The sequence below is a fragment of the Solanum dulcamara genome, chromosome 2, assembly GCF_947179165.1.
Source record: "Solanum dulcamara chromosome 2, daSolDulc1.2, whole genome shotgun sequence".
In the NCBI taxonomy this organism is placed as follows: domain Eukaryota; kingdom Viridiplantae; phylum Streptophyta; class Magnoliopsida; order Solanales; family Solanaceae; genus Solanum; species Solanum dulcamara.
In genome coordinates this window covers 11,278,062-11,305,619 of record NC_077238.1, presented here as the reverse complement: position 1 = coordinate 11,305,619, position 27,558 = coordinate 11,278,062, and the positions used below count along the sequence as shown (strand labels likewise).

At 35.1% G+C, this 27,558-nt stretch overlaps 2 protein-coding genes across 2 annotated transcripts; both read left to right on the top strand.

The window, feature by feature from the left end:
- Positions 1-6,246: 6,246 nt before the first annotated feature.
- LOC129880322 (spermidine synthase 1) lies at positions 6,247-9,941 on the top strand. Its single transcript, XM_055954302.1, has 9 exons — positions 6,247-6,599; positions 7,124-7,200; positions 7,286-7,408; positions 7,897-8,001; positions 8,343-8,415; positions 8,525-8,596; positions 8,676-8,871; positions 9,384-9,510; positions 9,621-9,941. Exons 1-9 carry the CDS (start codon positions 6,401-6,403, stop codon positions 9,684-9,686), a joined length of 1,038 nt encoding a protein of 345 aa, XP_055810277.1. The 5' UTR covers positions 6,247-6,400; the 3' UTR covers positions 9,687-9,941.
- A 142-nt stretch (positions 9,942-10,083) lies between these two features.
- On the top strand, positions 10,084-11,723 carry LOC129880323 (uncharacterized). Its single transcript, XM_055954303.1, has 2 exons — positions 10,084-10,480; positions 11,195-11,723. Exon 2 carries the CDS (start codon positions 11,200-11,202, stop codon positions 11,605-11,607), a length of 408 nt encoding a protein of 135 aa, XP_055810278.1. The 5' UTR covers positions 10,084-10,480; positions 11,195-11,199; the 3' UTR covers positions 11,608-11,723.
- The last annotated feature ends 15,835 nt before the right edge of the window (positions 11,724-27,558 follow it).

Genomic DNA, 27,558 nt, shown 5'->3' with positions numbered 1-27,558 from the left:
AGCAAATCATAGACAAGTAAATTCAACACAATAAGCATATATATATATATACAGAATAAGTCAACCAATCTCAAGTTCAACTATTATTCAGCAATATCACAACTCAATAACTTCCACATGCTATAAATTTACTAGGGTCCTCTTAAGGGACCTACAAAAAATCAACTTTGTGTCGAAATATGACACCCGATCCAAAGGTACCATAATCACAAATACATTCAGTATTTATTGCATTTATATTACCAAGAACAAGTTCATCATACAAACAGGCCAGCAAGTGATTATTTCACACATAATCTAGCATGTTTCCCTATTTATATACATACATGCATATCATGAAGCAATTTAACAAGTATATGAAACACATACGGGAAACTAGACCATCACCTACCTCAAATTCAAGCTTCAACAACCTTACAATGCAAAAGTCTTTCCTTTCCGGGTTCGTTCTTCCCGTTCTTGGTCTAGAAAACAGTAAATACATATAAAGGATCAACACAACAACCCAACTATCAGGAAATATAACATAATTTCACAACCTAGGCCAACCCTTGATCCTAACCTTATCCTAGGGCTAATTTCCACCATAGATTTTCAGTTCAAACCCTCCCCCAATAATTAGCACATATACTTTCTAGTTTTTAGGAATCAAAGTATGAATCTAGGGAGTAAAAATATTACCTTAAGCATGGAAATCCGTGGAAAATTTATAGAATTCGCCCTAGGTCACCTCTTGAAGTTTTAGAAACTGATTTTGCAGAAAAAGACCATTTCTGAAATTTTTCACGACTTAAGTCGCGACTGTCCCTCTCTAGCGGGACCTATCCAGCGCGGGAATAATCCCGCTCTGACGGGATATGCGGAAACAGTGAACTTAGAGTTTGTGCTCCAAGCCCCCATTTCACAACACACCTCTTCCAAAGATGTATTAAAATTATACCCTTCACGCCAAATTCGATTCTGAGAGTTTTACTCATCCTAATGTGATTCCGCAAAACCGTAAATGCTCCGTATCGTCTTGGCTATCAGCCTGTCCAATCAAATTATAGATTTGACCTTCCATCATTAACATGATCGCCCTAGACTTCACCTGACTCAGAATTCTTCCAAGTCTGGCCTAGGCTCAAATTTTTCGAAGTTACTATTCAAAATTTTCTGGCCCAAAATCTTTCCCCATTGGCCTATTCCTAGCGACGGAAACAAGTCGTTACAATATAGCATAATCGTGCTTGGCAAAGTAGTTTAGATATTAAAAAGATAATAAATGAATGCATGAAAGAAATCAACCTTATTAAATTAATAGATATTTTAATATAATGGTCAATGGAACAATTGAAAGCAAGATTGTGGTGAGAACAAAATAATTACTTTATTGTGTGAAAGCCAAACAAATTTAGGGGGCGTGTGTGTAAAGTTATGAACAATATAATGCCATTTTATTTTTCATCTTTATAAAGGCCTTTCTATGACTATGAGTAAATTACGAATTAAAGCAAAATGGCTATAATCAAATCGAAGACAGTGATAGTCGTAATTATCTTTTCACCCTTAAGTAAAAATTTTGAGTTCGGATCCTAAAAGTGAAGTCATTTTGATGAGGTAAAGTATCAATCCCCTCCTCCCTCTGAAGTGGAATTTCTCGACTCAATCTTAAGAATCATTTAAATATGATTTAAAATCAAGTTGATTTGAAGTTAGATTTTTTTTTTAATGCATTTGAATTTTTTTTAAGTTATATTTTCTCGTAAAAATGAACACACCACAATTTGTGAAAACTATAAAAACTTTCTCAACTTTTATACAATCTCATTGAATGAGCAAAATATAGTTCATTAAAAAAGTATCAAATATTCTATAGCACCACATTAATAAATCACATACTTTTATGTTCATTTTATAAATAAATACTTGTGATTATAAATTTTTAAATACACATAATTTTACAAAGACTCACTAATTATCAAAACATCAACAATAATAGTATTAAATATTCTTTAATATAATCCTTCCACATGGTAAAGACAACACATTCACGTCTAATATGTGTCTTTTATGTTATCTATCAAAATTTAATCTGACAAATCTTTTTACAATACATAAGATTCTAGTCAAATTTTACATTTAAAATTTAAAATTCTACTTTTTAAAAATTTGTGATCGAAAATTAAGATTGAAATTTTATGAAAATTTTATATATAAAGAAATAAAACCTAATTTCAAATTGGGATGTTAAATCTATGATCAAACGCTACTTAATTAAACGAGCCTTAAAAAAAAAAAGCAAAAATAACTACTTACTTTATAACTTTAAAACACTACCCATTTGTGATGTGTCACGTGTAAAGCATAATACAATCAATAACGTGACTGAAAATAGTTAAGATAATCACGTACTAAATCATTGTCAAATTTGGTCAATCCAATCCCCCAAAATAGTATGTGACAAATAACTCTAATTTAGCTTTGATCATAAATTTTAGATCAATTTTATAAACTATCTTTAAATATTTATTTAGTCATAAATTTAAAATTAAGTTCTGAAAATTAATCTTCAAAAACTTATGTAAGTTCACAAAATTAATTCACATCAGTGTTTGAAAGAAATTTCATTTGCACTCATAAAAATATTTGATCAAACACAACTTTAAATTCTAAATATTACTATTTCAAAAACTCAATTTTTTAAATTTTAATTTCAAAATCTGCGATAAAAAAAAACGCTATACTTGTTTGGGGAAAAGGGAAAAACCAACACGGTTATACGGATATGCGGTAGGTGGGATATGAATTATTAAAATCTTCATAACATATATATTCTATAAATAATTCTGAGATAATGGATCAAAACCTTTTAAACTATAACGTTTTTATTAATTTTATATTTAAATTATGTCTAATTTGTGTTACCATCCAAACTACAATTTTCATGTGCTAAATCCCTTGCTCATTATATATTATTATGTAAGTGTGTTCACACTTCACACTCCAAAAAGCTTTAACAAGGGCCAAGTAACACTACACATGTTATTTAAATATTTTCTCTAGATTTTATTTAGATTATTAATGATATAATTATAGCATAGATTCTAACTAAACAAGTAAATTCAAAGAAAAATAAAAGTTAAAAGTAGATAAAGAAAAGGTAAAGAAAAAAGCACAAGGAACGTCATTTTTATTCCATTTCGCTAAAAGCTATATTTGTGTTTTGAAATTGAAAAGTGTGAATCAGGTATTGTGAATCAAAAAGTTTAATTTAAACTTTGAGAGATTGAAGAATATATCTATATAAGTTCATTTTCGCCTCTTCCGGGCTTCGATAACTATATGTACTTTGCCATCTATCAAGCTAAGAATTTTTAGCACCTAAAAATTATAACTAGAGGAGGGGAGGGGAAGGTTAACGTAAACTAGGTATAGTTAAAGTATGAACTAATTAAAACATAATATAAATGAGACATAGTTAAAGTATGAAATCAATATAAATATAATAATTTAGGGGGTTCAAATTTTGATCCATACTACTAAAAAATATCAAAAATCGATTTAAAAAATCACCTCAGAAAGTCAATTTTTTGGAAAAAATTGACCAATAACTGATTTTAAATCGGAAATAGATCGATTTTTTAAATTACACAATTATAAAATATACTATTGAGAGATCGAGATCTCATCTTTACAATAGTAAGATGCATTTTTACCATCAGATGATTAATGTTCATTGGCTTATGACTAAATTTTTATTTATACTCTTCAAGTTAATTTTTTGCAAAAAAATAACCTCCGAAGATCAGTTTCTTTAAAGAAAATGTAAAAAAGAAAAACCAACCTCTAAAGGTTGATTTACATTTTTCCATTTTTTGCTAGAACATGTTATGTTCCTTTTTAAAATAATATATATATATATTAGACTTGTTATATGTTATTATAACTTATAAGTTAGCTTAAACTAGATACTCACCTAACGATTCATTCCACGAATGAAGTACTAAAGTTTGGGATTGTGAAAATTGTGAAGGGGTAGGTAGAACCATAGAGAGAAGATGCAATCTTTTTATTTTCATTTTTCTTATAAGATAGAGTACAATCTTTTTTAATATTCTGAAAAAGATGTCCCCGTGACAAATTTATTTTTTTAAAATTTGGTCTTTATTTTATAGAAAAATTACGTGAATAAGTAAATATATATATATTAATTGATTAACATAATTATAATTTAGCTAATTTACAATTCGCCACTAACATTTAACGTTGGTCGAATTTGTATAATTTGTACGTTTATATAATTTAAATTTTGTATAATATAATTTGTATAACTTTTGTATAATGTAATTTTGTATAATGTAATTTTGTATAATATAATTTGTATAACTGTTTAAAGTTCAGATGTTTGCGGTTGTATAAATTAGTTATTTCGAGTTTATTAAAAAATAGCTCAATTATTCGCGAATTATACAAACTCGTCAGTTTAAACTATAACTACAACTCGTAAATATGCAAACTAAAGCTAAGGAGCCTAATTAAATTTATTATAGTGGTTATTTGTGAAATTTTCCTCTTTTTTTAGGGATTACTCAAATCTCACAGTGTTAAGAGTTAATTACATCATATTCCTACTCTTTTCTAAATTACAAAAATCTCTTAAATTTGGTGGAATCCAGATATATTCCAAAATATCCCGATACATCGCGTCCCAATTTTGGATACATCTCTCAATGTCCCAATACATCGCGTCTTGATTTCGAATATAACACTCAACGTTCTGATACATCACGTAAAGTGATGTATTCGATCGATACATTGCGTAAAGTGGTATATCTGAAAATAGAAGAGAATAAAAAATTTTATAATTTTTTAAATAATAGAAAATTTTAAAAAATATGATAAACAAGCAGTATATTTAGATAATTTTTTACTATTTTATTTTGTAAAGGGGTTTAGTGGGCCCAATCGCTTTGACAAAAAAGCTGCATACCTAGTAAAAACACTCAAACCCTAGTTGAGCAGAGCGCCCCATCATTTTACAATAATCACTAAAGTATTTACATTTTAAGATTATTCTTTTTTGCTATTCTACTATTTCCTTTTTAATTTGTGATATATATATATATATATATATATATATATATATTGACAAATTTTAATTTAATTTTTATATAAAATTGCAAAATATTTTGATATATTTTTAATTTAAGATCACAATATTCAAAAATATATTTTATTTTTAAAATTTTATAACTGAAATTTAAAAATAATAATACCTATATAATCTTATTTCTATGTTGTGAAAATAGAAAAATTACTAATATACAAGTAATTTTAAGTTATCAATCCACTTAAAAAAATACTTACATATAAACTTTCTTAAAAAGTGAAATTCATAATATATAATTTAAATTATATTTAGTTATTAGGGTAGGTAATTTAATTTATTTTTTAAGATTATGAATTTCATTTTTTAAAGAAGGTTTATATGTAAGTATTGTTTTAAGTGGATTGATATCTTAAAATTATTTGTGTGTATATATATAACTTAATTATTTTATAAATTAAGTAGGCATTTGATCATATGGTTTGGATCCCAATTTAAAATTAATGTTTGTTTAGAAATATGCAAACAAAAATATTCAATTTTAACTCCAAATTCTCTAAAAAGTAGAATTTTAATTTTAAAAAAAATATAAAATTTGATCAATAAATTTTATTTTACAAATATTTTTTCTTAATATTAAATTTTGTAAGAAAAAACTCAATGCTCGACATAAAGAGATTCATCATACCATATACAAGAATTATATATAAAAAATAGATAGTTACTACTCCTATTATTAATTTATTGTACTAGTAAATTTTAATAAAATTATGTCTAATTGAAAAAGATTTAATAACACAATCACGCACATTCATTTATTAAAAGAATATGAAGATACATAATTTATTAATTCTACGCTTTATAATATTTTGATACCTTATTTATAAATTATAATTTACTCATTTAATATAATAGTATATAAACACTAAATTCTATTTTATAGTTTTTCACAAATTATAACATTGTTCATATTTATAAGTAAAAAAAATACAAATTAAAAAATATAAATTATAGTCCAAACTCCTAACAAATTCATAACCTATCATTTGAAACTCATGTCCAAAATAGATTACTCTTTAATGCCATATTCTCTCTCCTTCCTTTTTATTTTTTATTTTTAAATATGTAATGGATTTTCTGTCACTATTATTATCTTATTTTTTAGCGATATACAGAGAGAGAAAGGGAGGGTGAAGAAGACTGAAGAGTCGTGATATTTGGGGTAATTATTGTAGGGATCCTAGCTGTGTTAAAGGGTTAGGTTCAAGAAACCTGTTTTCTTTTTGGCCTATAAATAGAGAGGGCTTGGTGATGGCAGATGAGTGTGCTTTTGTGAAGGGAACTGAATTGCCAGTGAAGAGGCCAAGAGAGGAAGAAGAAGAAGAAGCAGATATGGAGGCAGCCAATAACAGCAACAACGGTTGCAGCACCAATGACAAAGAGGATTCGTCTCCTTATATCTCTTCTGTTCTACCTGGATGGTTCTCTGAGATTAGCCCCCTTTGGCCTGGTTTGTTCTTCTCTCTTGTATAGTTTTATGTTTAAAGTTTTCTTGATTTTATGCATCTGGGTATTTGGGTTGTTATTGATTTCTCGTTTGGTGGGGTTTATTACTCTAATGATGTTTGTGGGTAACAGGGTTTGCGTTTTTTCTTATATGGGTATCCAAGATTCTGCTTTTGGGGAATTGGGTTGCTTTTGTTTTCTGGTTTTGGGGTTTATTACTCTAATGATGTCTGTGGGTGTCAAAGATTGGGTTTTTTCTTATTTGGGTATTCAAGTTTGTGTCTTTTTGGGCGATTCTTGGTGGGTTGAATACGTGAATGCTTATGGGTATCTAAGTTTTGATGATTTGTGATTTGTTTCAGCTTTGTTCTGTATGGTGGGTTTTTGGTTTTGTAAATGCTCTGTTTTTGTGGGGGTAGGTGTGTGAGTGGGTGGGGGGTTACTGTGAAATTCACAAGTGAGATTTTTATTTTCTGGAAATCTAGTACTATTTGTGAAGAGGTTACTGACAAGAAAGGAATTATGCAGGGGAAGCACATTCGTTGAAGGTTGAGAAGACATTGTTTCAGGGGAAGTCTGATTACCAAAATGTCTTGGTTTTTCAGGTATTTGGTTGATCTACTAAGGTTTTAGTTTCTTTTCCTAATGTACTGCTTGCTCATTTTTGTGTGATCTTGTTTGTTGGTGCAGTCATCAACTTATGGAAAGGTGCTTGTTTTGGATGGTGTGATCCAACTTACCGAGAGGGATGAATGTGCCTATCAAGAGATGATTACTCATCTTCCTCTTTGTTCAATTCCCAACCCCAAAAAGGTCCGTACACTCCATCATGATTTGAAACTATAAAATCTTGAGATCTCGTTTGCTTTTTGGCAGCATTCAATGGTGTAGCTTGAGGTCTTATGACACATTGCTTATCAAGCACATAGATTATAAATTTTATCCACATCTATTTTCAATTTGTTTAATTCGTCCTTACAAGCTTCATTCGTTTGTTTGTTTGCCCTTTGTATCGCATTCTACAGAAATTGTTTGTTTGTTTGCTTCTTCTAATCGCACTCTGCAGAAATTGTTGTTTATTTGTCCCTTCTAATAGCATTCTGCAGAAATTGTTTGTTTGTTTGTTCCCTGTAATCGCATTCTGCAGAAATTGTTTGTTTGTTTGTTCCCTGTAATCGCATTCTGCAGAAATTGTGTATGAAGAGAGTGATAATTGCTGGCGTATAATGGCCAAAAGTTATTGATGTTGTTTGTCTTTTTTTACTTGTGTGCCAACTTTAAGCTGATTCTTCTTCCCTCAGGTACTGGTTATTGGAGGAGGAGATGGTGGTGTCTTGCGTGAGGTATCTCGTCATTCTTCTGTCGAACAGATCGACATATGTGAGATTGACAAGATGGTAGTTGAGGTAAGCAGATTTGTTGATGCTAATTAATAAAAATGGTACCTTTTTTACATTTTTGGTCGCCATTGACATTTTTCTTCTCCACTAGGGGGTAGAGAGGAAAATGGTTGATTCTTCTAATTACATGTATTACCAGTGTCTTATGACATATTCGATCTTAGTTAGCAAGTGCTACCAGATTCGATCCTTTCTCCATATTACTTGTTATTAAAAGGTTTTGATGTGCTAATTTATGTGCTTTGTGTTAGGGACATCTCAGTTGTAACTTACCGGCTTTAAGCTCTTGCAGCATGATGGAAAACATAATGCAATGTTGAAATTAAGTCTTCCTTTTCTTCCGACAGGTTGCTAAACAATTTTTCCCAGATGTAGCTGTAGGATATGAGGATCCACGTGTGAATCTCCACATTGGTGATGGTAAGATCAATGATTCTTGTTATCTTCTCAACCTTTCTGTTTGGGGCTCATTTTTGTTCACTTGCTAACATAACTTCTTGGTGTTTCCTTTTTCCTCCTGTTCCTACAGGAGTTGCATTTTTGAAAAATGTTCCTGCAGGAACTTACGATGCTGTCATAGTGGATTCATCTGACCCTATTGGTAATCTATCATGTCATTGCTTGAGTACTACCTTTTTCATGAAATTTCACTCCTAACAATCTCACTCTTTCAACTTCAGGTCCAGCACAAGAGTTGTTCGAAAAGCCTTTCTTTGAATCTATAGCAAGGGCTCTTCGTCCTGGAGGGGTGGTATCTACGCAGGCTGAGAGCATATGGCTTCACATGCACATAATTGAAGAAATTGTTGCTAATTGCCGCCAGATCTTCAAAGGCTCAGTCAACTATGCATGGACTACTGTTCCTACTTATCCAAGGTGGACTTCTATTCTTGTCATTTGATCCAATAAGGTTCTGTTGATAGGAACAAACTTGATTAATACTAATTACTCAAAGATATCTCCTTTTTCAAACCTGCTTTGAAATTACATGAGCCCTGAGTCTATTGAAAACAGTCTCTCTACCTTCGCAAGGTAGGGGTAAAGTCTCTACACCCCACGTTCTGTGAACCCTACTTGTGAGATTACACTGGGTATGTAAGGTCTATTGTATGCCCCACTTTCTCTAGACCTCACTTGTGGGATTACACAGGTATGTTGTTGTACTAATTACTCTAAGATAGAGTATTGGGACTGAAGATCCATTGGACAATTAATCAACACAATTTGAAGTGCTTTTCTTGTGTATTCTTGATAACCAGCATTGCCAGATATTTGTGCCATATGTATGACTTTTTTACTATCCATACATTGTTGCTTCTCTCTCATAATATTATTTTGCTGTTTATTCTTGCTGTTGACAAACTGGTTTGGCTGTATCACTCTTCCAGTGGCATGATTGGTTTCATGCTCTGCTCTACTGAGGGACCTGCAGTTGATTTCAAGAACCCTATTAACCCCATCGACGACGAAAGCCATGACAAGACCTGTGGACTTTTGAAGTTCTACAACTCTGAGGTATGTTGTCATTCTGTTCCTTGGATTGATCTTTGTTACTCACATCTATAGCACTTTCAACTTTTGATTTGTGACTCACTTTTGTTATATTCTTTTTCCCTTCTCTGCAGATTCACCAAGCATCATTCTGTTTGCCATCATTTGCCAAGAGGGTGATTGAATCCAAAGGAAAATGATGAGGCACTTTTTGAAGGAGGAGTACTTTATTAGTTGTTATGCAACGGGCCCTATAAGTTATCGCAGTTTTTAAATTAAAGACAATTTATTAGGTTATTTAAGCCTAAAGGAGTTGATGGAATATAATTTCCTTTGTTGATTTTGTGCTGGATAAAAGTTGTCATCTTGATTTAATATTTAGTTTGTTTATCTTAGAAAGTCTTGATGATTTTCATTAGTTATTTCGCTAATGCAAATTCAAGTTGCTGAATAAATTCGTGTGGCCTTTGGTACAAGTTGATAGAGTTGGTATGAATTGATCTGTATGAGCTAACAATAGGATTCAAAATCTTAGCTTTTGCTCTGATGTAGGAGCTGGATTCTAGGTTAAACTGCTTAATGTTATTAAAGCTAAATACGTGAAAGAGTCTATTAATGTAGACAGCTCTGTATTGCTTTGTTGAAACTATTGAGGAACTTAATTCATGTGAACTTGCTAACATTAGGTCTAATGCTATATACAATAAGTCCAATGCTCTAATGCTATATACAATTGGTTTAATGCTATATTGAGCTCGATCGTTCAATTATAAACTCCTCTGATTCCTGTTTTTCTAGGCATAAAGCAAAACATGTGCTTTTGTTGTTGTCTTCCTTTTGTACTTGTCTGAACGGCTTCTTTCATCTCTGGCCTATTTTGTGGCTTTATATCCCAACATTACGACAATGCTCTTGGATAACATTTTGGTATCTCAGGCCTTGGATCCTGAAGTTCACAAAACACCTCGTTAGTACATCCTTGACATAACAATAGGTAACATAGTTGTCCTTTATATTGTTATACTTATGATCGTATGACAGATCACTCAAAACCCTGATGAAATACAAAACAAAGAAAACAAATTAGTTAGTCTTAGTTAAGAAAAGAGGTTTACTAATAATTGTTAGATATATCATCAAAAGAAGGATCGCCACCTAATAGACCACCCGACCCGCCAGATGGGGATAGTCCTATGATTGAAGACACCAATAATCCACAGTCCTTCAAGGAAGTACTACTAGATAAACAACATAACCTCAACAGAACATATGATTTCTTGGGAAATGACAACTCCCACAAAGACATTGACACCCAAGATGCAATACACCTAACAGATGAAGAGAGAAACAGAATCTAGAGGCCTTGGTGTCTATCAGTGATAGTCAAGATATTTGGGAGGAAATTGGCACACCCATACCTTAAGAGCAAGCTAATGGACATGTGGAAACTCACAGAGCTTGCTCTTAAGGTATGGGTGTGCCAATTAGCTGGTGTTTGGCTACTAACTTTAAATGCTAAATTTAAGCCATAAAGTTTTTAAAGTCACCCAAAAATGAAAAGTTGAAAATTCTAACCTTTTTTGGAGGGCTTAAAGCCATTTTCGTTGACTATAAAAATTATTTTTATATCCCTTATATTTTATTTTAATTCCCAAAGTACCCTTTCAGCTAAAACCCTAAAATTCACATCTGTTCCTCATTTCTTCAGCAACAATGGAGCAGCAGAATGTGAATAATTGTGAAAATAGAGCAACCCCTTTTCAAGAAATTAACACCAACAAATTTGAAGAACAGTACATGAAAGAGACTGAAACCAAGAAGACGATGAAGAAGAAAGAACCAAAGGTAAGAACTTTTCATTCTATTCCGGCACAGGCACCGACGCCGGCGTCTAGCTCACCACCTCCTCCGGTGGTTATAGAGAAAAGGGTTGATTTTGCAAAGATCGGTGGATCTATGGCTAGCAATGTAATGCAGATGCAAATTGGTGGTGGTCCAAGGCCTGAATTTGGGTTAGTGGAAACAAGGCCACCTTTGGCTGCAAGAATGGGGTATTGGGATAGAGATAAGACTGCTAGTACTTATGATTTAGTGGAGCAAATGCATTTTTTTGTATATTAATGTTATCAAAGCCAGGGATCTTCCAGTTATGGATATATCAGGGAGTCTTTAAGGAAATTTTAGTCATTTTGACAAAAGATAAGTGCTTAACAACATTTATTTGCCAAACACATCAACAACTTATTTTCACCATGAGCACTTTTATCCAAACAATCAACTGCTTATTTATAAAAATAATTTTCAACACTTAAAAGTTCTAAACACTTCATACATAAAAGTCACTTTTTTAAACCCATCCAAACGGGCTCTAAAATCTCAAAAGATCAATAACGCCCCAACTTCCCCCTAAATGCTCCAAAAACTTTTTCTCAAAAAGCTGTGCTAAACAACGAGAAACAAATCCAAAAGGGATTTGGCGAAGTCAATGACTATACTGTGTCAAAACTTGGGATCTCTAGTGGGACCCAAAAGGCTTTAATGGCAGTGACCCCCCCCCAAAACGCCGACAACCATTAATGCCACTTCGCCACAAGATCTTTCCCAACCTGATGAAAGTAATCATAACATGGCTATTGACATGACTATGGAGGTCGCCTCAACCAGCCAGTTAATTACGCCAGCAATGGCTATAAGGAAAGGATTTAAATTGGTAAAGAAAGAACTCCAAGTTCCAAGAGCGATCAACAATGACAACCAACACGACCCAAACCCAAGCCTTACTAGTGTTCACCACGGCGCCACTACCCCCGACCACGTCCCACAGTTGTGGTTGGAACTTACGCTTCAAACAAAGCACCTGAATTTCCAAATCGAGATAGCATGTCAGAAAGTAACCCTGATTCTCCAAGACCCGGCCTACCTTGCTGAGACAATCAAGAAAGGCCTGGACTAAGCCATAGCGAATTTGGGCCAACAGATATGGAAACAAACCCTCATACAAATCCAACTACTAGGAAACACCAACACTGCAACAATGGAGGAACTGAACAATCTGATGGGACAAACTTTTCAAAGCCTTCCCTTCTTTCCTCCCCTCCCATACCTGACGAACTCTCAAAGCCCAACATTCATTCCTAGAGTACCACAAGAACTCATAAACACAATGTACTCTCAAGGAAGGGGCAGAAATCAAGGGCAAGAGGAGCCCTCACTCCTAGAGCTATTAAGAAAAAACAACCAGGAATTAGAGGAAATCTTAGCAAGCCTTGGAGAACAAAATACAGTCTCAATAGTCTTGGAGAAACTGTTCCTCAAGGAGTTCGAGGAACCCAACAACACAGTAATTATAGTCCACTGCCTAATGAATTGGAATGTTTGCACACTGAACCTAAGGAACGATATAAAATCGATCCCAATTGCTGTAGCACTGAATCCACTATGGATAACAACACAGGCATCCCAGATGGACAAAGGGAAGGGCCTGCAGGAACACCCATCAGCCATGCCAACAATGATGAGGTTTATTATATGGAACATGGGGGGCAATGGTACAAGGTTCAAGTGTCAGTGTGAGGCTATGGTGAAGATACATAAGCCCACCATGCTAATTCTGCTCGAGACCAAAATGACAGAGCATAACCAGCTTAATGAACATCTCAAATTCGACTCCCAAATCCAATCCACTACAAATGGCTCCTCTGGAGGTATTGTGATCATGTGGAAAGAAGATACACTCAAGCTTGACAATTTGTTAGTGATCCCCCAAGGCATCCATGTCACAGTCAAGGTACTCCCTAATAATCACCCTTGGTATTTTTCTCCTATCTATGCTAGTCCTAATTTCCAAACTAGAACCCAACTCTGGACTGACCTTTATAATATCTCCCAAAACATTAAGGGGAAATGGCTCATGGAAGGGGACTTCAATGAAGTGTTAAGTGCCAGAAAGAAAAATGGAGGAAACAATATTAGTAATGTCAGAACCAACCTGTTCTAGAAATGCCTAAACTATTGTAAAATGGTTGATCTAGGATACAAAGGTTGTAAGTTCACCTGGACTAATAAGAGATATAGGAATAAAAAAGACCTTATTCTTGAAAGACTTAATAGATGTGTTGCAAATAACTCCTGGGTAAAACTCTTTCCCAATTTCACTGTAAACCACCTCCCTAGAACTAAGTCTGACCACTGTCACCTTCTTATTAATCTAAACAACTGTCCTAACAATAGAGACCCAAAACCTTTCAAGCTGGAACCAATGTGGTGTAGACACCCAACCTTTAAAGGTCTTGTCAAACACTGCTTTAAAACCCCCAATAATCTTAATGGTGTTATAGACCTTGTCCAAAATGAAGCCTCTACTTGGAATAGGACCACCTTTGGAAACATTTTTAAAAAAATGAAAAGAATTTTTGCAAGATTGGATGGCATTCAAAGATCTCCTAACTACCACCACAGTCCTTTCCTCCAAGACATGGAAGCTAGCCTCCTCAAGGACTATGAGGACCTTCTCAAAGCTAAATATGACCTCTGGAAAACTAAATCCAGACTCATCTAGCTAAGTGAGGGAGATGCCAACACCAGCTTCTTCCACACATCCACCATTAATAGGAGAAGAAGAAACCAGATACTCTCCATCAAGGATGATGTGGGAAACCAAATTGAAGGCCAGGACCACATCAAGGAGCATATTGTCAACTTCTTTATAAACATGTACACTACTAAGCTTCAAAGTTCCAATAGAGTGTACAACCATAGATAAGGAGACCCCTACATCATTTCCAATGAAGTGTACACTGCCTTTGACTGCACCCTCAGAGACTGAGATCATCAAAGCTTTAAAAGCCTTCAAGCCACTCAAAGCTCCTGGACCTGATGGCCTTCACCACATGTTCTATCAGCAATACTAGGACATAGTCAAAGACAAAACACAAGCTTTCTGCAAAGATGTCTTTGATCAATCCCACATGCCTCCTAGAATAACACAACCCTGCTATGCCTCATTCTCAAGTGTCCTAACCCCCCCTCTAATAAGAGTTATAGACCTATAGGCTTATGCAACACCAATTACAAGCTGATTACTAGAATCATTGTTAGTAGAATCAAGCCTATTCTCCCAACCATCATTGGCCCCAGTCAGGCCAGCTTTCTCACAAATAGGAGAGCTTCTGACAATGCCATTATTGTGCAGGAATACATTACTCACTTTGGAAAAATGAAAGGGAAAAACCCCAACATGGTCCTGAAGATTGATCTTGAAAAAGCCTTTGACAATCTAGAGTGGTCCTTCATTAGAGACACCCTAAACTACTTTAATTTCCCCACTAGGCTTTCCAATCTCACTATGTCTTGTATCAGCACAACCTCCATTTTCATCCTCATTAACGGTAGGACAACTGATTACTTCCAACCTTCTAAGGGCATTAGACAGGGAGATTCTATATCCCCTTATATCTTCATTATGTGTATGAAAATACTTTCCAGAGAGATTGACAAGTCTATCAATGAGGGATTTTAGAAACCCATCAAGATAACTCACAAAGGGCCCAAGGTTGATATTGAAAATTGTATAACCATACTTTGTACTCTCCAATACTTCTGCACCCAATCTAGCCAAAGAATCAACCATCCCAAGACCAGAATCATCTTCTTTAGGAATTGCTCTAATGACACAAAAAACAGTTCATCCTATATCCTTAATATTGGAGCCTCAAAATCCTTTGGAAAGTACTTAGGCTTCCCTATCTTCAATAGAAAACCCACCAATTTTGACTTTCAATTCATAATTGACAACATGAGAAGGAAACTAGCCGGATGGAAGACCAAATTCCTCAACCTGACTTGCAAAACTGTCCTGGCAAAAGCTGCCCTGAACACTATCCCATCTCATGTAATGCAATACATCTAACTTCCTAGCAAAATCACTGAAACCATTAATAAAATGCAAAGGGATTTTGTTTGGGGAACCACTGCTGAAAAAAGAAAAATTCACTTAATAAAGTAGGATCTCATCACTGAGAACAAGTCCAGAGGAGGACTGGGCAGGCCTCCAAAAAAGTGAAATTAAGAACATAGCAAATCTTGCAAGCCTAGAATGGAGAGTTTTCAAGAATACTAGAAGCCTTTGGAGCAAAGTCCTACTCAATAAATACCACAAAACCACTAGGACTAGCAGAGCCAAAAAGCTTGTATTTAGAACCTGGCATAACATCCAAAAAGGCTAGTTTGATTGCACAAATGCCACCAGATGGGTAGTACACAAAGGAAACCAAGTCAATTTCCTAATTAATGTCTGGATTCCCCACTGCAATTCCATCCGTACTGATATTAGTGGACTATTACAAGAAAATGAGGACCAACTCAAAATCAGTGACATATACCAAAATGAAGAGTGGAATTTCAACAACCTGTCACGATCCAAATTCGGATGTGATGACATTCATCTCAACCCACCGAGACAAGTCAACCTAAAACTCAACAGAAAGTAAATGCGAAAGTAATTGAGATAAAGCAAGGTTTAACTTAGACAAAGGCAAATAAATAATCTCAAAATCCCTCAAGACTGGTTATCACGTATACAAGCCACTAATAAATTATCGAAATACGAAAGAAAATACAGTCACAATGTCTTTGTCTCTAGAGTAGGATTAAAACATAATAAAAGAGTAAAAGGTATCTGCTAGATGAATATAACAACTACCTCAACACTCGAAACGATAGCCTCTGATGTGTTAGAAAGCACTAGGAGATCAAGCAGGTCCGGGCTCACAACCTACACAAGTGTAGAAGTAAGGGGTGAGTACCAAACAACACGGTACTCGGCAAGTGGATAACTAAAACAAAGCAAAGCTCGATAGATACAAGTACTCATGTCATCCCAACCGAACCTCTTCAACTACAACTTGCATAAAACCAGTCAACTCTACACTCTATGCAATAATAATAATACAGTCTACGAATATTCATCGGTAGTCTTATCAAGTGAATCATATCAAGTCAAATTCAACATATACAAAGCAATAAGTGGTAAAAGCGAATTCATAAATATCAACAAAATGCGATGCAATGCAATGAGATGATGCATGTCTGTTCTATCGGTACACGTTCGCTGAATTACAGTTCGGAACCCATGGGGACATTTCTGTCCATGTAACCTGCCACAGAGCGTGTGGTCCATCCCCTCAATATACATATCCTGCCACGGAGCGTGTGGTCCGACCCCTTTGTTTCATAATATCTGCTACGGAGCGTGTGGCCCAACCCCTTTTATTTCATAATACCTATCATGGAGCGTGTGGCTCGACCCCTTTTGTTTTATAATACCTGTCACGGAGTGTGTGGCCCGACCCTTTTTGTTTCATATCATTTTCAGTCTCAACACAATATGTCAGAACCAATGCAATTAATTCATGTTCATATAATTCACGATAATAACATGACAACAATAATAATTTTTCCTATGTCACATCAATATAGTCATTTCACATATCTAAAATAAACTCATAATCACAACATATCAATTCCACCAATATATGTCATTAGATCACCATTTTATACCCCTCATCTCCATTTTAAGGTCAATTATATAGTCAAGTAATAGTAAAGCAAAGTCATAGTAAAATACAATGATTTTTCCACATAACACGGAAATATAAGCACCTACAAACCTAAACTGAGGTTTAGAAATTCACTTGCCTCAATTTATCAAGCAATCACCCCAGAACTTGAGCCTTTCCTTTTCGTTGGGCCTCCAAATCAATGTAATCTAGTCAAATAAATAATTCCAATAAGATTTCGAAACTAACAACAACCATATTACCATATATCTAGCCTAAACCAAAAATGCATTCAAATCTATAATCAGGTTCCTAATTTTGATGCCAATTAACATGTCAACTCTCATATTTTTCTAAATTACACGCATAAGGTTAAGTCTCAATTTCTCCAAATATCATAAACCTAATTATATTCATATAATACAACACTCAACACACCTAATATTTAATTATATATATTATTTTTTATCAAAATTTAAATCATAGTGTGATAAGTATAATAAAATCTGAAAAAACAAATCAAAACACGAATAAGCAGCAGATTTATTGAAGAGTGAAGACCACATTATAGAACCTATTTACCTATATTCTCTAATATCATCCTATGCTATCATTATGTGGTCATTACCCATTATTGTCCAATGATAGCACCAACACACTTCCTTTCCATTTTTTTAAGAGAACCATCAACACTAGCACTTTGAAATATTCAATTCTTTTAAATTCCCCTATATTAGACTCTATATCTAGCAATTAATGTTATGGCTAATATGAGAATTTTAAGATAGTTTCTTACCGTCAGTTTATCCTCCTGTCGGCTCCCACGTCTCTCCGCAAGGTGAGTTTCTTCTCTCCCTTTTCCCCTTTTCTTTTTTTTATAAAAAAACTAACTATGTACTAAAAAAATGACAAACCCTACTAACCTATTTTATTAAATATAAGAAAAATGGTATATGTATTAGATAAATTCACACTTTAGCCCATCAATTAAATTAATAATTTAAAATTACCCATCAACTAATTAACTGTAGTTATCAAAAAGTCCAAATTTCCCAATTTAAATATACGAAAGGGGTCTTTTATGAAAGAAGAATGACTCATACTCGAAATTACCTAACGGGTCATTACATAACCTATCCTTCATCCTCCATGAGAGCATCCAAAAATGCATCAAAAGATACACCTTTCCCTCTAATAGTACAAAAGAAGATACTCAGGTCTGGGGACTCACGAATGATGGGAAGTTCACCACAGGATCTGCCTACACCCATATCAATCATTCAAATCATGGGCCAAGGCTAATTTGCAATGAAAAGTTCAAATAGATATGGAAGGCCAATTCCCAAAACAAGATAAAAACATTTCTTTGGCTTCTATACCACTGCAAACTACCAACAAACCACTTCCTCCATAAAAGAGGCATCAATATCAATCCCAAATGTCAGTTTGTGACTTCCTTGAAGAAAACATTGACCATGTATTCTTCCAATGCTAAAAGTTTCTGGAATGGCATCATTGCAAAAATTAAAGATTAAAAACACCTTAATGCTAACCATGTTAATTTCACAAATTGGATTAATATTTGGAATAAGGCCAAGGCCAGTAAATTTGACAATTGGCTGACATGGGATACACTCGAACCACATACCCTTTGGAACATCTGGATAACAAGGAACAACAACAACTTCAACAAGAAGAAAGAGAGTGACAGCATCCAAAATGCTATATCTCAAGCCACTAAATATCAGCTCTTAATTGCCAGAGGAAATAAGGAAAAGAACCCCCAACCCATCATCCACTTCAAGTGGGAACCTCCTAATATAAACTCCTTCAAACTGAACGTATATGGTTCTGTAAAAACAAGCCTAGGTTCAGGGGAGCTGGGTGGAGTTATCAGGAACAATCAAGGGCAACAAGTAATGGGATTCCTAGAGCACACTCCCCTCACTAACCCCACTCGTGCAGATATCCAAGCCTTGAGAAGAGGTCTGCAAATGGTTGTAGAACACCATTGTACCCCTATAGAAATCAACCCTGACTCGACAGAGGTTATAAATATGTTTATCAAAGATAACCATCTCTATGATAATCTACTTGTTGAGTGCAGGTACTTGATGTCGAAGCGGAATATCACCAAGTTGTCCCACGCATTTAGGGAGCAAAAAAATGTAGCAGATGCCCTAACGAAGGAAGGGAAAAAGATGGCAGGTTTTGATGCACCACATTTTTTGCTAGTTCCTCCGGTGTTTTTCCTCAAGATAATTGAAGCAGATACTCTCGGAACTATTTGTACTAGAATGATAAACACAAGTACCAATATTTTTTAGGGTTGGGATGTGACTCAAACTGCAATTAACGACACCTCCTCCAGGATGGATGTCGGTACTTAACAACTTATTTATAATATAACTACCTTTCTGATAAAAAAAGGAATAGTTAGATTAACTTGAATGAGCTGGCAATATATAAAAAACTTTACCACTAGATAGCTATCAACGTACTTTTTACTTATTACAATAGGTTATTTACTTTATATTTTTATCAAATTAGACTTATTATTATCGACAATTAAATGCTGACGTACTTACCTCAAGAAAGTTGTCCCAAAGTTACAAGGCTATTTTGTCGAGTTTCTTAGAGAAACTTGTCTCGTGTCCCTAGTATTGATCTCTACTCTACCTACCTATGTAAGTTTTGGATACATCTACCCTCTTACTCAAAGTTGTTCGAGCTTCTTCTGGGAGTATGACATGGGTTACTTCAGTGCCTTGTATTCGAATATTTGAGTTGAGGAATTTTTTGTACCCTATACTTAACAGATCCATCCATGGATGCGAATCGTGAATGTTGTCATGATGGATCTCTAAATGTTTGTTGTCAATGTTTTACCAATCATTATGCACATAGTTTTAAAATTTTACTATTTTTTAAAAATAGGATTGATGTAGTTATGATTAAGAGTCATAGGCAATTAAATTTGCAGTTACTTTCTACTTCTTAATTCGTTTAATTCACTTCAATTTGAATTACTCATGTTTTAACTTTGACTTTGTAAGACTGTTTTCAATTTTGTGAAATGTCTTCTTAATTAGGTGTTGCAAGTTCAAAATAGTTAGATTATTAAAAAATATAAATTTAAAAAAAACATTTTCTTAGCATTGAATGTCTTCTAAAGAGGGATAATTACTACAATAATGATGAAGACTTAGAATTGTTTTTGTAATTAAAAGTATTTTGAAATATTATACAAATAAAAAATGATACTCTTATTTGGCATACTCAAAGGTGAAGTCTTAATTTTATTTTTAAATACTTCTAGAATAATTGTGATAGTTTGTGCATAACTTACTTAATTGGAAAAGTTTTTAAAATTATAATCAATAAGAACTTATCTAAGATTAAACATTTGTGGTGTTAGTTAATGTACAATAATTTCTATATACCTATTCGTGTCTTGCGAAATATTATATTGTTTATTGAAAAAACAATAATTATCAAATTATAATTGATAATTATATAAAAATTTTATCAAATAAAATAATATTCCATGTTTTCTAAGTTTTAGCTTTGAATCTCCTTTCATTACTTTCACACAAATTTTAGTATTGATTACTTTGACTGTCACAACCCAATCGACTGGGCCGTGCGGGCACCTACTCTATGTCCTAAGTAGAAGAACCCTAAATTCCTTTTATAAAAACATTGTGGAATTTAAATCAACAATCTGAGTAATTAAGCCAAAAGTTTATAAAAATCTAAAGTAATACACTTGTATGAGAATAACACATAAAAACCCCATGGATACTAGTCTAAAACAGGTACAAGAGCTACTAAGAGTAGAAATAAACTAAAAGACCAATGAACCAGCTTCCACCAAGAGGAAGGAAAAAATAGAAGTTGCTGGAGGATCACCTTCGTCTTCACCTAAGAGACATAACATACCATGCAACCAGACAATGCCAAGTGGCATAGCAAGAGTAGTATCAATACAAACAATACATACTGGTAGGCATCATCGTTCAATCTAATAGCCACCGCATAATATATGAATAGAAAAATAAGGGACCCAATCCAGTCAGTCATATTTGTGTCGGAATGTGACACCTGATCCAAAAATCGTGTCGAAATATAACACCCGATCTAGTTATACAAACCAACCATAAAATACCAATAATAGATCACATTATATCAACATAATAGATTCATCACAAACAAGCCAGCAAATAATCGTTTATATAAGAACTAACTTGTTTCCCCTATCGGTACATATTTAGGCATGTCATAAGTAACACAATTACACACATTAAGACAACTCCGGAAACCAAACCAACACCCACATTACCAAACCCTTAGGGTTTATCATCAATCCCTACTTAGTTTTTTATATTCTTGTATACAATTCTATGCCCATTATAAAATAACTGTCTCTATGCAACAATATCACACCCAACACACTTCCCAAATCATTACAAGTCTTTTTTACAGGTCACATTTAAATTAGACCCTAACATAATCGAATCTCTGCTCGTGACCCATGATCATAGTTTAATTATATGATTTCTCATTAAGTTTCATTCTATACTACACAATAGGTATAGATTTACTACTCAGAAAAGAGAAGGCTAGCCTACCTGGGCACCAAGCAATCGTGGGGAGATAATTGTCACAGACTTAGACTTCAACTAAGACTTTCGTACGGCACTTGGCAACTTACTCATGAATCTTTCACGATCTTGTAAGCTCAAGTAAGCCTTTAAGACTAGGTCGCTAAGGAAACGCTAGTTTGTAAGAAAGACAGGAGAGTTTTTATGAACAAGGCTTTTGTATTGCTTTTAGAAGAATGCTTGATTGCTTGATGATTTGCTACAAATGAATGCCCCCTCTATTTATACTACTTCTTAGGGGCTTAAGTGTAAATAAAAATTACTATACAAGTCCTTCCATATTTACAAACTAATCCCTCTTCTAAATTTCTCTATATAACTAGAAGATTCTGAGGACTTTCCATGCAAATCCATGGAATTCTAAAGTCTTCCAAGGAAATTCTTCACATGTCTCTAGAACCTTCCACTATGGACTAGCATTTTTCCTATGTAAGGCTTCCACATGGGCAACTTTGTGACATGTGGCACTTATATGGCATGATGATGTGGCAGTTCATCACACTCTCCCCCACCTAATGTTGCGACGACCTCAGCGCATTGCTGCTACAAAAGCTCTCGGATTTTGTCTTTAAGCTGCCACAAGTTATACCGTTCCTATGTGGCCTCCTTTGGAAATTGTCTCTCCCCATAGATGAGGAACATGGCAGTGGCCTGTTGTCCCAATTTTTGCCTGGTTTAGTCAACACTGCCTCCATCCTTCTTGGCACCTTAGAGGCAAGTGTCTTAACTTCTTCGGCATCACGCCCTTCTTCATGTAAGGTGGCAATGCCTCTCCAACACCATTGTCTTCGCTTAAACTCGCAATGGTATCTATGAACGTTGGTACTCCCTCCTCTAGGCCCTTCTCAATCTGCATGGCTAAAAGTTGGGTTAGTCCTTTCGTCTTTAGCACCTTGACTAGGGGCACTATACACGATCCCTCTTGCTCCATAACCACGAGTTGTTGGAGGTAGGGGTCGATCACCGTATGGCATCCTTGGAAGAACTCCTGCCCAAGGATGATATCAAAGATATCTAAGAGATCGATGGTAAAGTTAGTCTTACCTTGCCACTTACCCAATATGATGTCTACTCCTTGAGCGACTCCGCACACTAGTGTCAAGGGTGCATTAACCGTCCTGAGGCGAGCGTCACTTTGACTATTACTTAGCCCCAACTTCATAGCTACTGACTTGGTCATTATGTTGGCCTCTGCACCTGTGTCAACCATTGCACGAGCGGGTCGTCCATTGATCATGATGTCTACATATTGTGCGACGTACTCCTTTGGCTTTCCTGATTGCTTTGCGATAGCTCCACATAGTCCAATCAGGCCTAATTGTTTCGTGTCTGAATCTTGCTCTTGGCCTTGTACATATTTCTCCTTCCATTCCCGTAGGATGGCACCAAGGTTCTTTAGTTTAGGACACCTTGCATATCAATGCGGCCCTCCGCATATGTAGCATCCATTCCCCTTCGCAGTCTATGCCTTTCTGTCGGCATTGCTTCATCGTCCAACCTTCTTACCATCGAACTTAAGGTTGTCATGGTTTTTGGGATGAGGTTGTTTCTCTTCACAACCTCCCCCACCTTGTTCATGACTACCTATCGTCTCGTCTCCTCTTCCTCGGTCATGCTTATCATGCCTGAAGTCTGTCAAAGCTTCGGCTTATGTGATGGCTTCATCGATAGTCCTGACTTGTCGGTGTTCCAACTCCATCTTGGCCCAATTTTATAGCACATCCATGAAGTGGAACAACATGTTGTCATCCGTGAGGTTGGGAATCTGAAGCGTGAGAGTAGTGAACTCCTTCACATAGGCTCGTATACTACCCATTTGCTTCAATTCCCGAAACTTGTGTTTGGCCTCATAGATGACATTGTTAGGGAAAAAGACCTTCTTAAACTCATCCCGAAACTGCTCCTAGGTGTTGATTGTGCATAGGCCCTTCCCGATCTCAGACTCCCTGCGCTTCCACCACAACATGGCCATCTCCAAGAGATATAACACGGCTGTGTTGATCCTCGTCTCGTCATTCTTCACTTTGTTACACTTGAAGTAATTCTCCAAGTGCCAAAGGAAGTTCTCCACCTCTTGTACATCACGGGCACCTTTGAACATAGGTGGCTTGGGAGGCTCAATCTTGGCCTCCCTGTCTACGCTAGATGTCACGCATCTTCCCGCTTCCACATCTCCCTTGAGTGCTGCCATTTCGGCCTTCATGGTCTCTATCGTGCTCAGTGCGTCCATGAGCCGACACTTCAAGAAAGCAATCATCTTCTTCATCTCATACTCAGCCACCTTGCGCACCTCCAACTCCTTCCGTATGTTGTCATTCTCCTCAAGGGTGAACTCCTCTAGAGACTTTAACTTGCCGTCGAACTTGTTCAAGCGCTTTCCCAATATCTCTACGGCCTGCCGGGCAACATCCACCCTTGCGATCCACTCCATGCAGGGAGTAACGTCCACGGGCTCCTCCCCTCGCTCATCTTCACTCACCTCAGTGGCCGAGGGTGAGTAGGATGTTAGGGCCTCGCTTGGTGTAGGCTCAAGCGGCACCTCCTCATTTCTCTTAGAGTTTTTATTTCCCTTGCGGTGCTTCTTTCCAACATCTTTCTTGACATTGGTGGCGGTAGTGGCGTTGATGTCTCCCTCACTTGCCATATCCCTTAGTAGAACCTGGCTCTGATACCACGTTGTCAAGGACTTAGACTTCAACTAAGACTTCCGTGCGGCACTTGGCAACTTACTCACGAATCTTTCACGATCTTGTAAGCTCAAGTAAGCCTTTAAGACTAGGTCGCTAAGGAAACGCTAGTTTGTAAGAAAGACAAGTGAGTTTTTATGAAGAAGGCTTTTGTATTGCTTTTAGAAGAATGCTTGATTGCTTGATGATTTGCTACAAATGAATGCCCCCTCTATTTATACTACTCCTTAGGAGCTTAAGTGTAAATAAAAATTACTACATAAGTCCTTCCCTATTTACAAACTAATCCCTCTTCTAGATTTCTCTACACAACTAGAAGATTCTAAGGACTTTCCATGCAAATCCATGGAGGAAATTCTCCACATGTCTCTAGAACCTTCCACTATGGACTAACATTTTTCCTATGTAAGGCTTCCACATGGGCAACTTTATGACATATGGTACTTAGTGGCGCTTATGTGGCGTGATGATGTGGTGGGTCATCACATAATGCTGCTGAATTCGTTGGTTCCAGCTGTCTTACGGGAAAGACCGGATTGAATCACCGGTTGAAGCCTTTCGAATGCCGAGATTTCCTCCCCTCTTCTCCACAGGTCAAGAACAACCTTTTTGGAGGGTTTTGTAAAAACCCTCGCCTCTAACTCCCACTTGAAAGAAATGGGGAAAAATAAAAAATTCGTGACTTAAGTTCTGTCCCACGACCTCCCGCTCTGGCGTCCCTATACCCGCTCTGGTGGCGCCGCTGAGGCGGGACCATCCCTTCTGGCGGGATGGTGGAACCCAGTCAAGTAAATTTCTTGCAATTTTTTTTAATCGTAATTAACGACGGTTCGGGCCGTTACATTGACACAATTTTTTTTGACTAAGGAACCTATAAATATATATATATATATATATATATATATATATATATATATATATATTAAAATTTGTTTCCTTAATGGAAAAGGATCAATTACTATAAACTGTTCAAGTTTAATCCTATTTCAAACTGGTATAGGTAACATGAATGCCCTAGAAAATTATCTTCCAAAAAGTTCTATAAAAATTTCTTTTTATACTCTTTGTTTGGGTTAGAGTTCCTTAAATCATGTTTGGCCATATCATATCGAAAAGTTTCGAAATATAAAAAAATATTTTCATTCTAAATCACTCACACATTTTTAAAATAACTTCAATTTGTATTCACGCCGTACCACTTCTGTATGGAACTAGACAAATTAATGATGAATAGAATGTAAAAAAAATAAAAATCAAGAGGGGCTTAGTAAAATTTTCTTCTTCATCTCCCTTCTCATTCTTGGGGAGGTTTTGTTCTTCATCTCCCTCCTTAATGAGGTTTTTTTGTTCAGCCTTTTCTTCATTCTTTGCTCTTCTTCTAATTTTTCTTATTCGACGTTTTCTTCTGATTTTTTTTGTTCGACCTTTTCATCGTTTCTTGTTCAGCCTCCACATTGTTGTTCTTGTCAAAACTCTTGCAATCAGGCTGTCGACTATTATTCACTGTGCAAAAGTCTACGCAATAGACTTGGGGTATATATATAAAATTTGGGATAATATTCTTAGTTTCAGCTTTGTGGTCTTCATTTTCGATAGTTGTAATATTGTGCTCGATTGATCAATTATGAACTCCTCTGATTCAAGTTAATTTTATAGGGGGTGTTCTTTTTTTATTTATTTTTTATCGGGGTCTAAATAAATTCTTGTGTGGAAAGTGAGATAAAAAATAAAATCATAAGATATAATGTACGGCTTGTGCATTATGACTGTCATGACCCAACGTAATGAGTCATGATGCACACGAACAACACACCTACCACTTACTCAGTAGGTGAACCGTAAACTGATCCGAATTGATAATTATAATACAAGCAAAGTATATATTAAGCAAAAAATAAATAAAATAGTCTAATCCAGTCGATTAATATAATTGAAGTGCAAAAATACAATTGAAAATCTCAAAATATGAAAGTCATAGATACAAGAGCCTCTACGAGTTTGGTATTAGTCTAGAAAGCATTAGTACATTGTTTGGATTATAAAATGTAACACCCCACAAATTAATTCTAAGCTAAGATTCCATTCTTAGTATGTGTATAGGTCCGAACCGGATGATTTTCTAATTGTGCATAGGTTTTAAGGCCAATTCTTTAGTGTGAGAAGAGCTTTGGAGATGTATTAAGGTCATAAAAATCCTCTAGCACTAAAAGGAGTTCAAAGTTTCCCTACCAATTAAGTTTTTGTGTAAGTTCAAACAACCATCATATTTCAAACCATCATATTTTTTAAAAAACCGTTCGTTAATAATGACCTATCGTATTGAGAAGTAAGCCAACACTAAAATAGTCCAAAAACATAAAACAATACTAACATAAAAGTAGCTAGTTAATTACTACCGCACAGTGGGGATTTACCTAGTGCATACAAAGTGTTCACTATAGAGTGTTCATCCGTGGCAGAGATTGTAGCAGCTGCAAGTTATCCTTGGGGTTCCAAAATAAAAGTGTATGTTCCTTTTCGAGTTGACTTCGACCAATCGACCACGTATATGCTGGTTGGGTCAATTGATCATCTTCAACTCAAATTTTTAATCCAATTTTTTATGTATATATTAGATATCGAACCCCTTTCGATTACTTCATGTGTCTACTAGATAAACTTCATGATTGGTGGGGTTGTTTAACAGAGGGGTGCCATTCATTTAGTCAGTTGATATTTCGCAGCTTCACAAACACAAAGTTCGTTAGCAAAAGATTAATTAGAACCAAAACAACAATATAATTGTCCTTAGCCCCACGGGGCGTCAAATTGTTTATCCTAAAATAGGCACAATTGAGAATGTATGACATGGTTTAAAGAATACATGAATTTGAATTGGTGATGTTAATCAGTGTTTTAAAGAATACATGAATTTGAATTGGTGATGTTAATCAGTGTTTTAAATTGCAGGGACTTGCACGGGGTGATGCGTAAATCCTGAGACACGAGGCATAAGTCACATATATTCACGAGGCATATATTTCATATATTCAATTTTATAGTTTTATTACTAATAAAATAAATAAAAGTAAAATTTTTAATAATTTTACAAATAAATTTAAATAAATCACTAACAATATAGAAAAAAGATATTATAATTATATATTGTTTGAGAAAGATAATACA

Coding starts and splice junctions, on each gene's coding strand:
- LOC129880322 (XM_055954302.1), top strand. CDS start 6,401: ATGGCAGATGAGTGTGCTTTTGTGAAGGGAACTGAATTGCCAGTGAAG. Junction 7,409..7,896: donor CAATTCCCAACCCCAAAAAG/GTCCGTACACTC, acceptor TTCTTCCCTCAG/GTACTGGTTATTGGAGGAGG. Junction 9,511..9,620: donor TGAAGTTCTACAACTCTGAG/GTATGTTGTCAT, acceptor CCTTCTCTGCAG/ATTCACCAAGCATCATTCTG.
- LOC129880323 (XM_055954303.1), top strand. CDS start 11,200: ATGGAGCAGCAGAATGTGAATAATTGTGAAAATAGAGCAACCCCTTTT.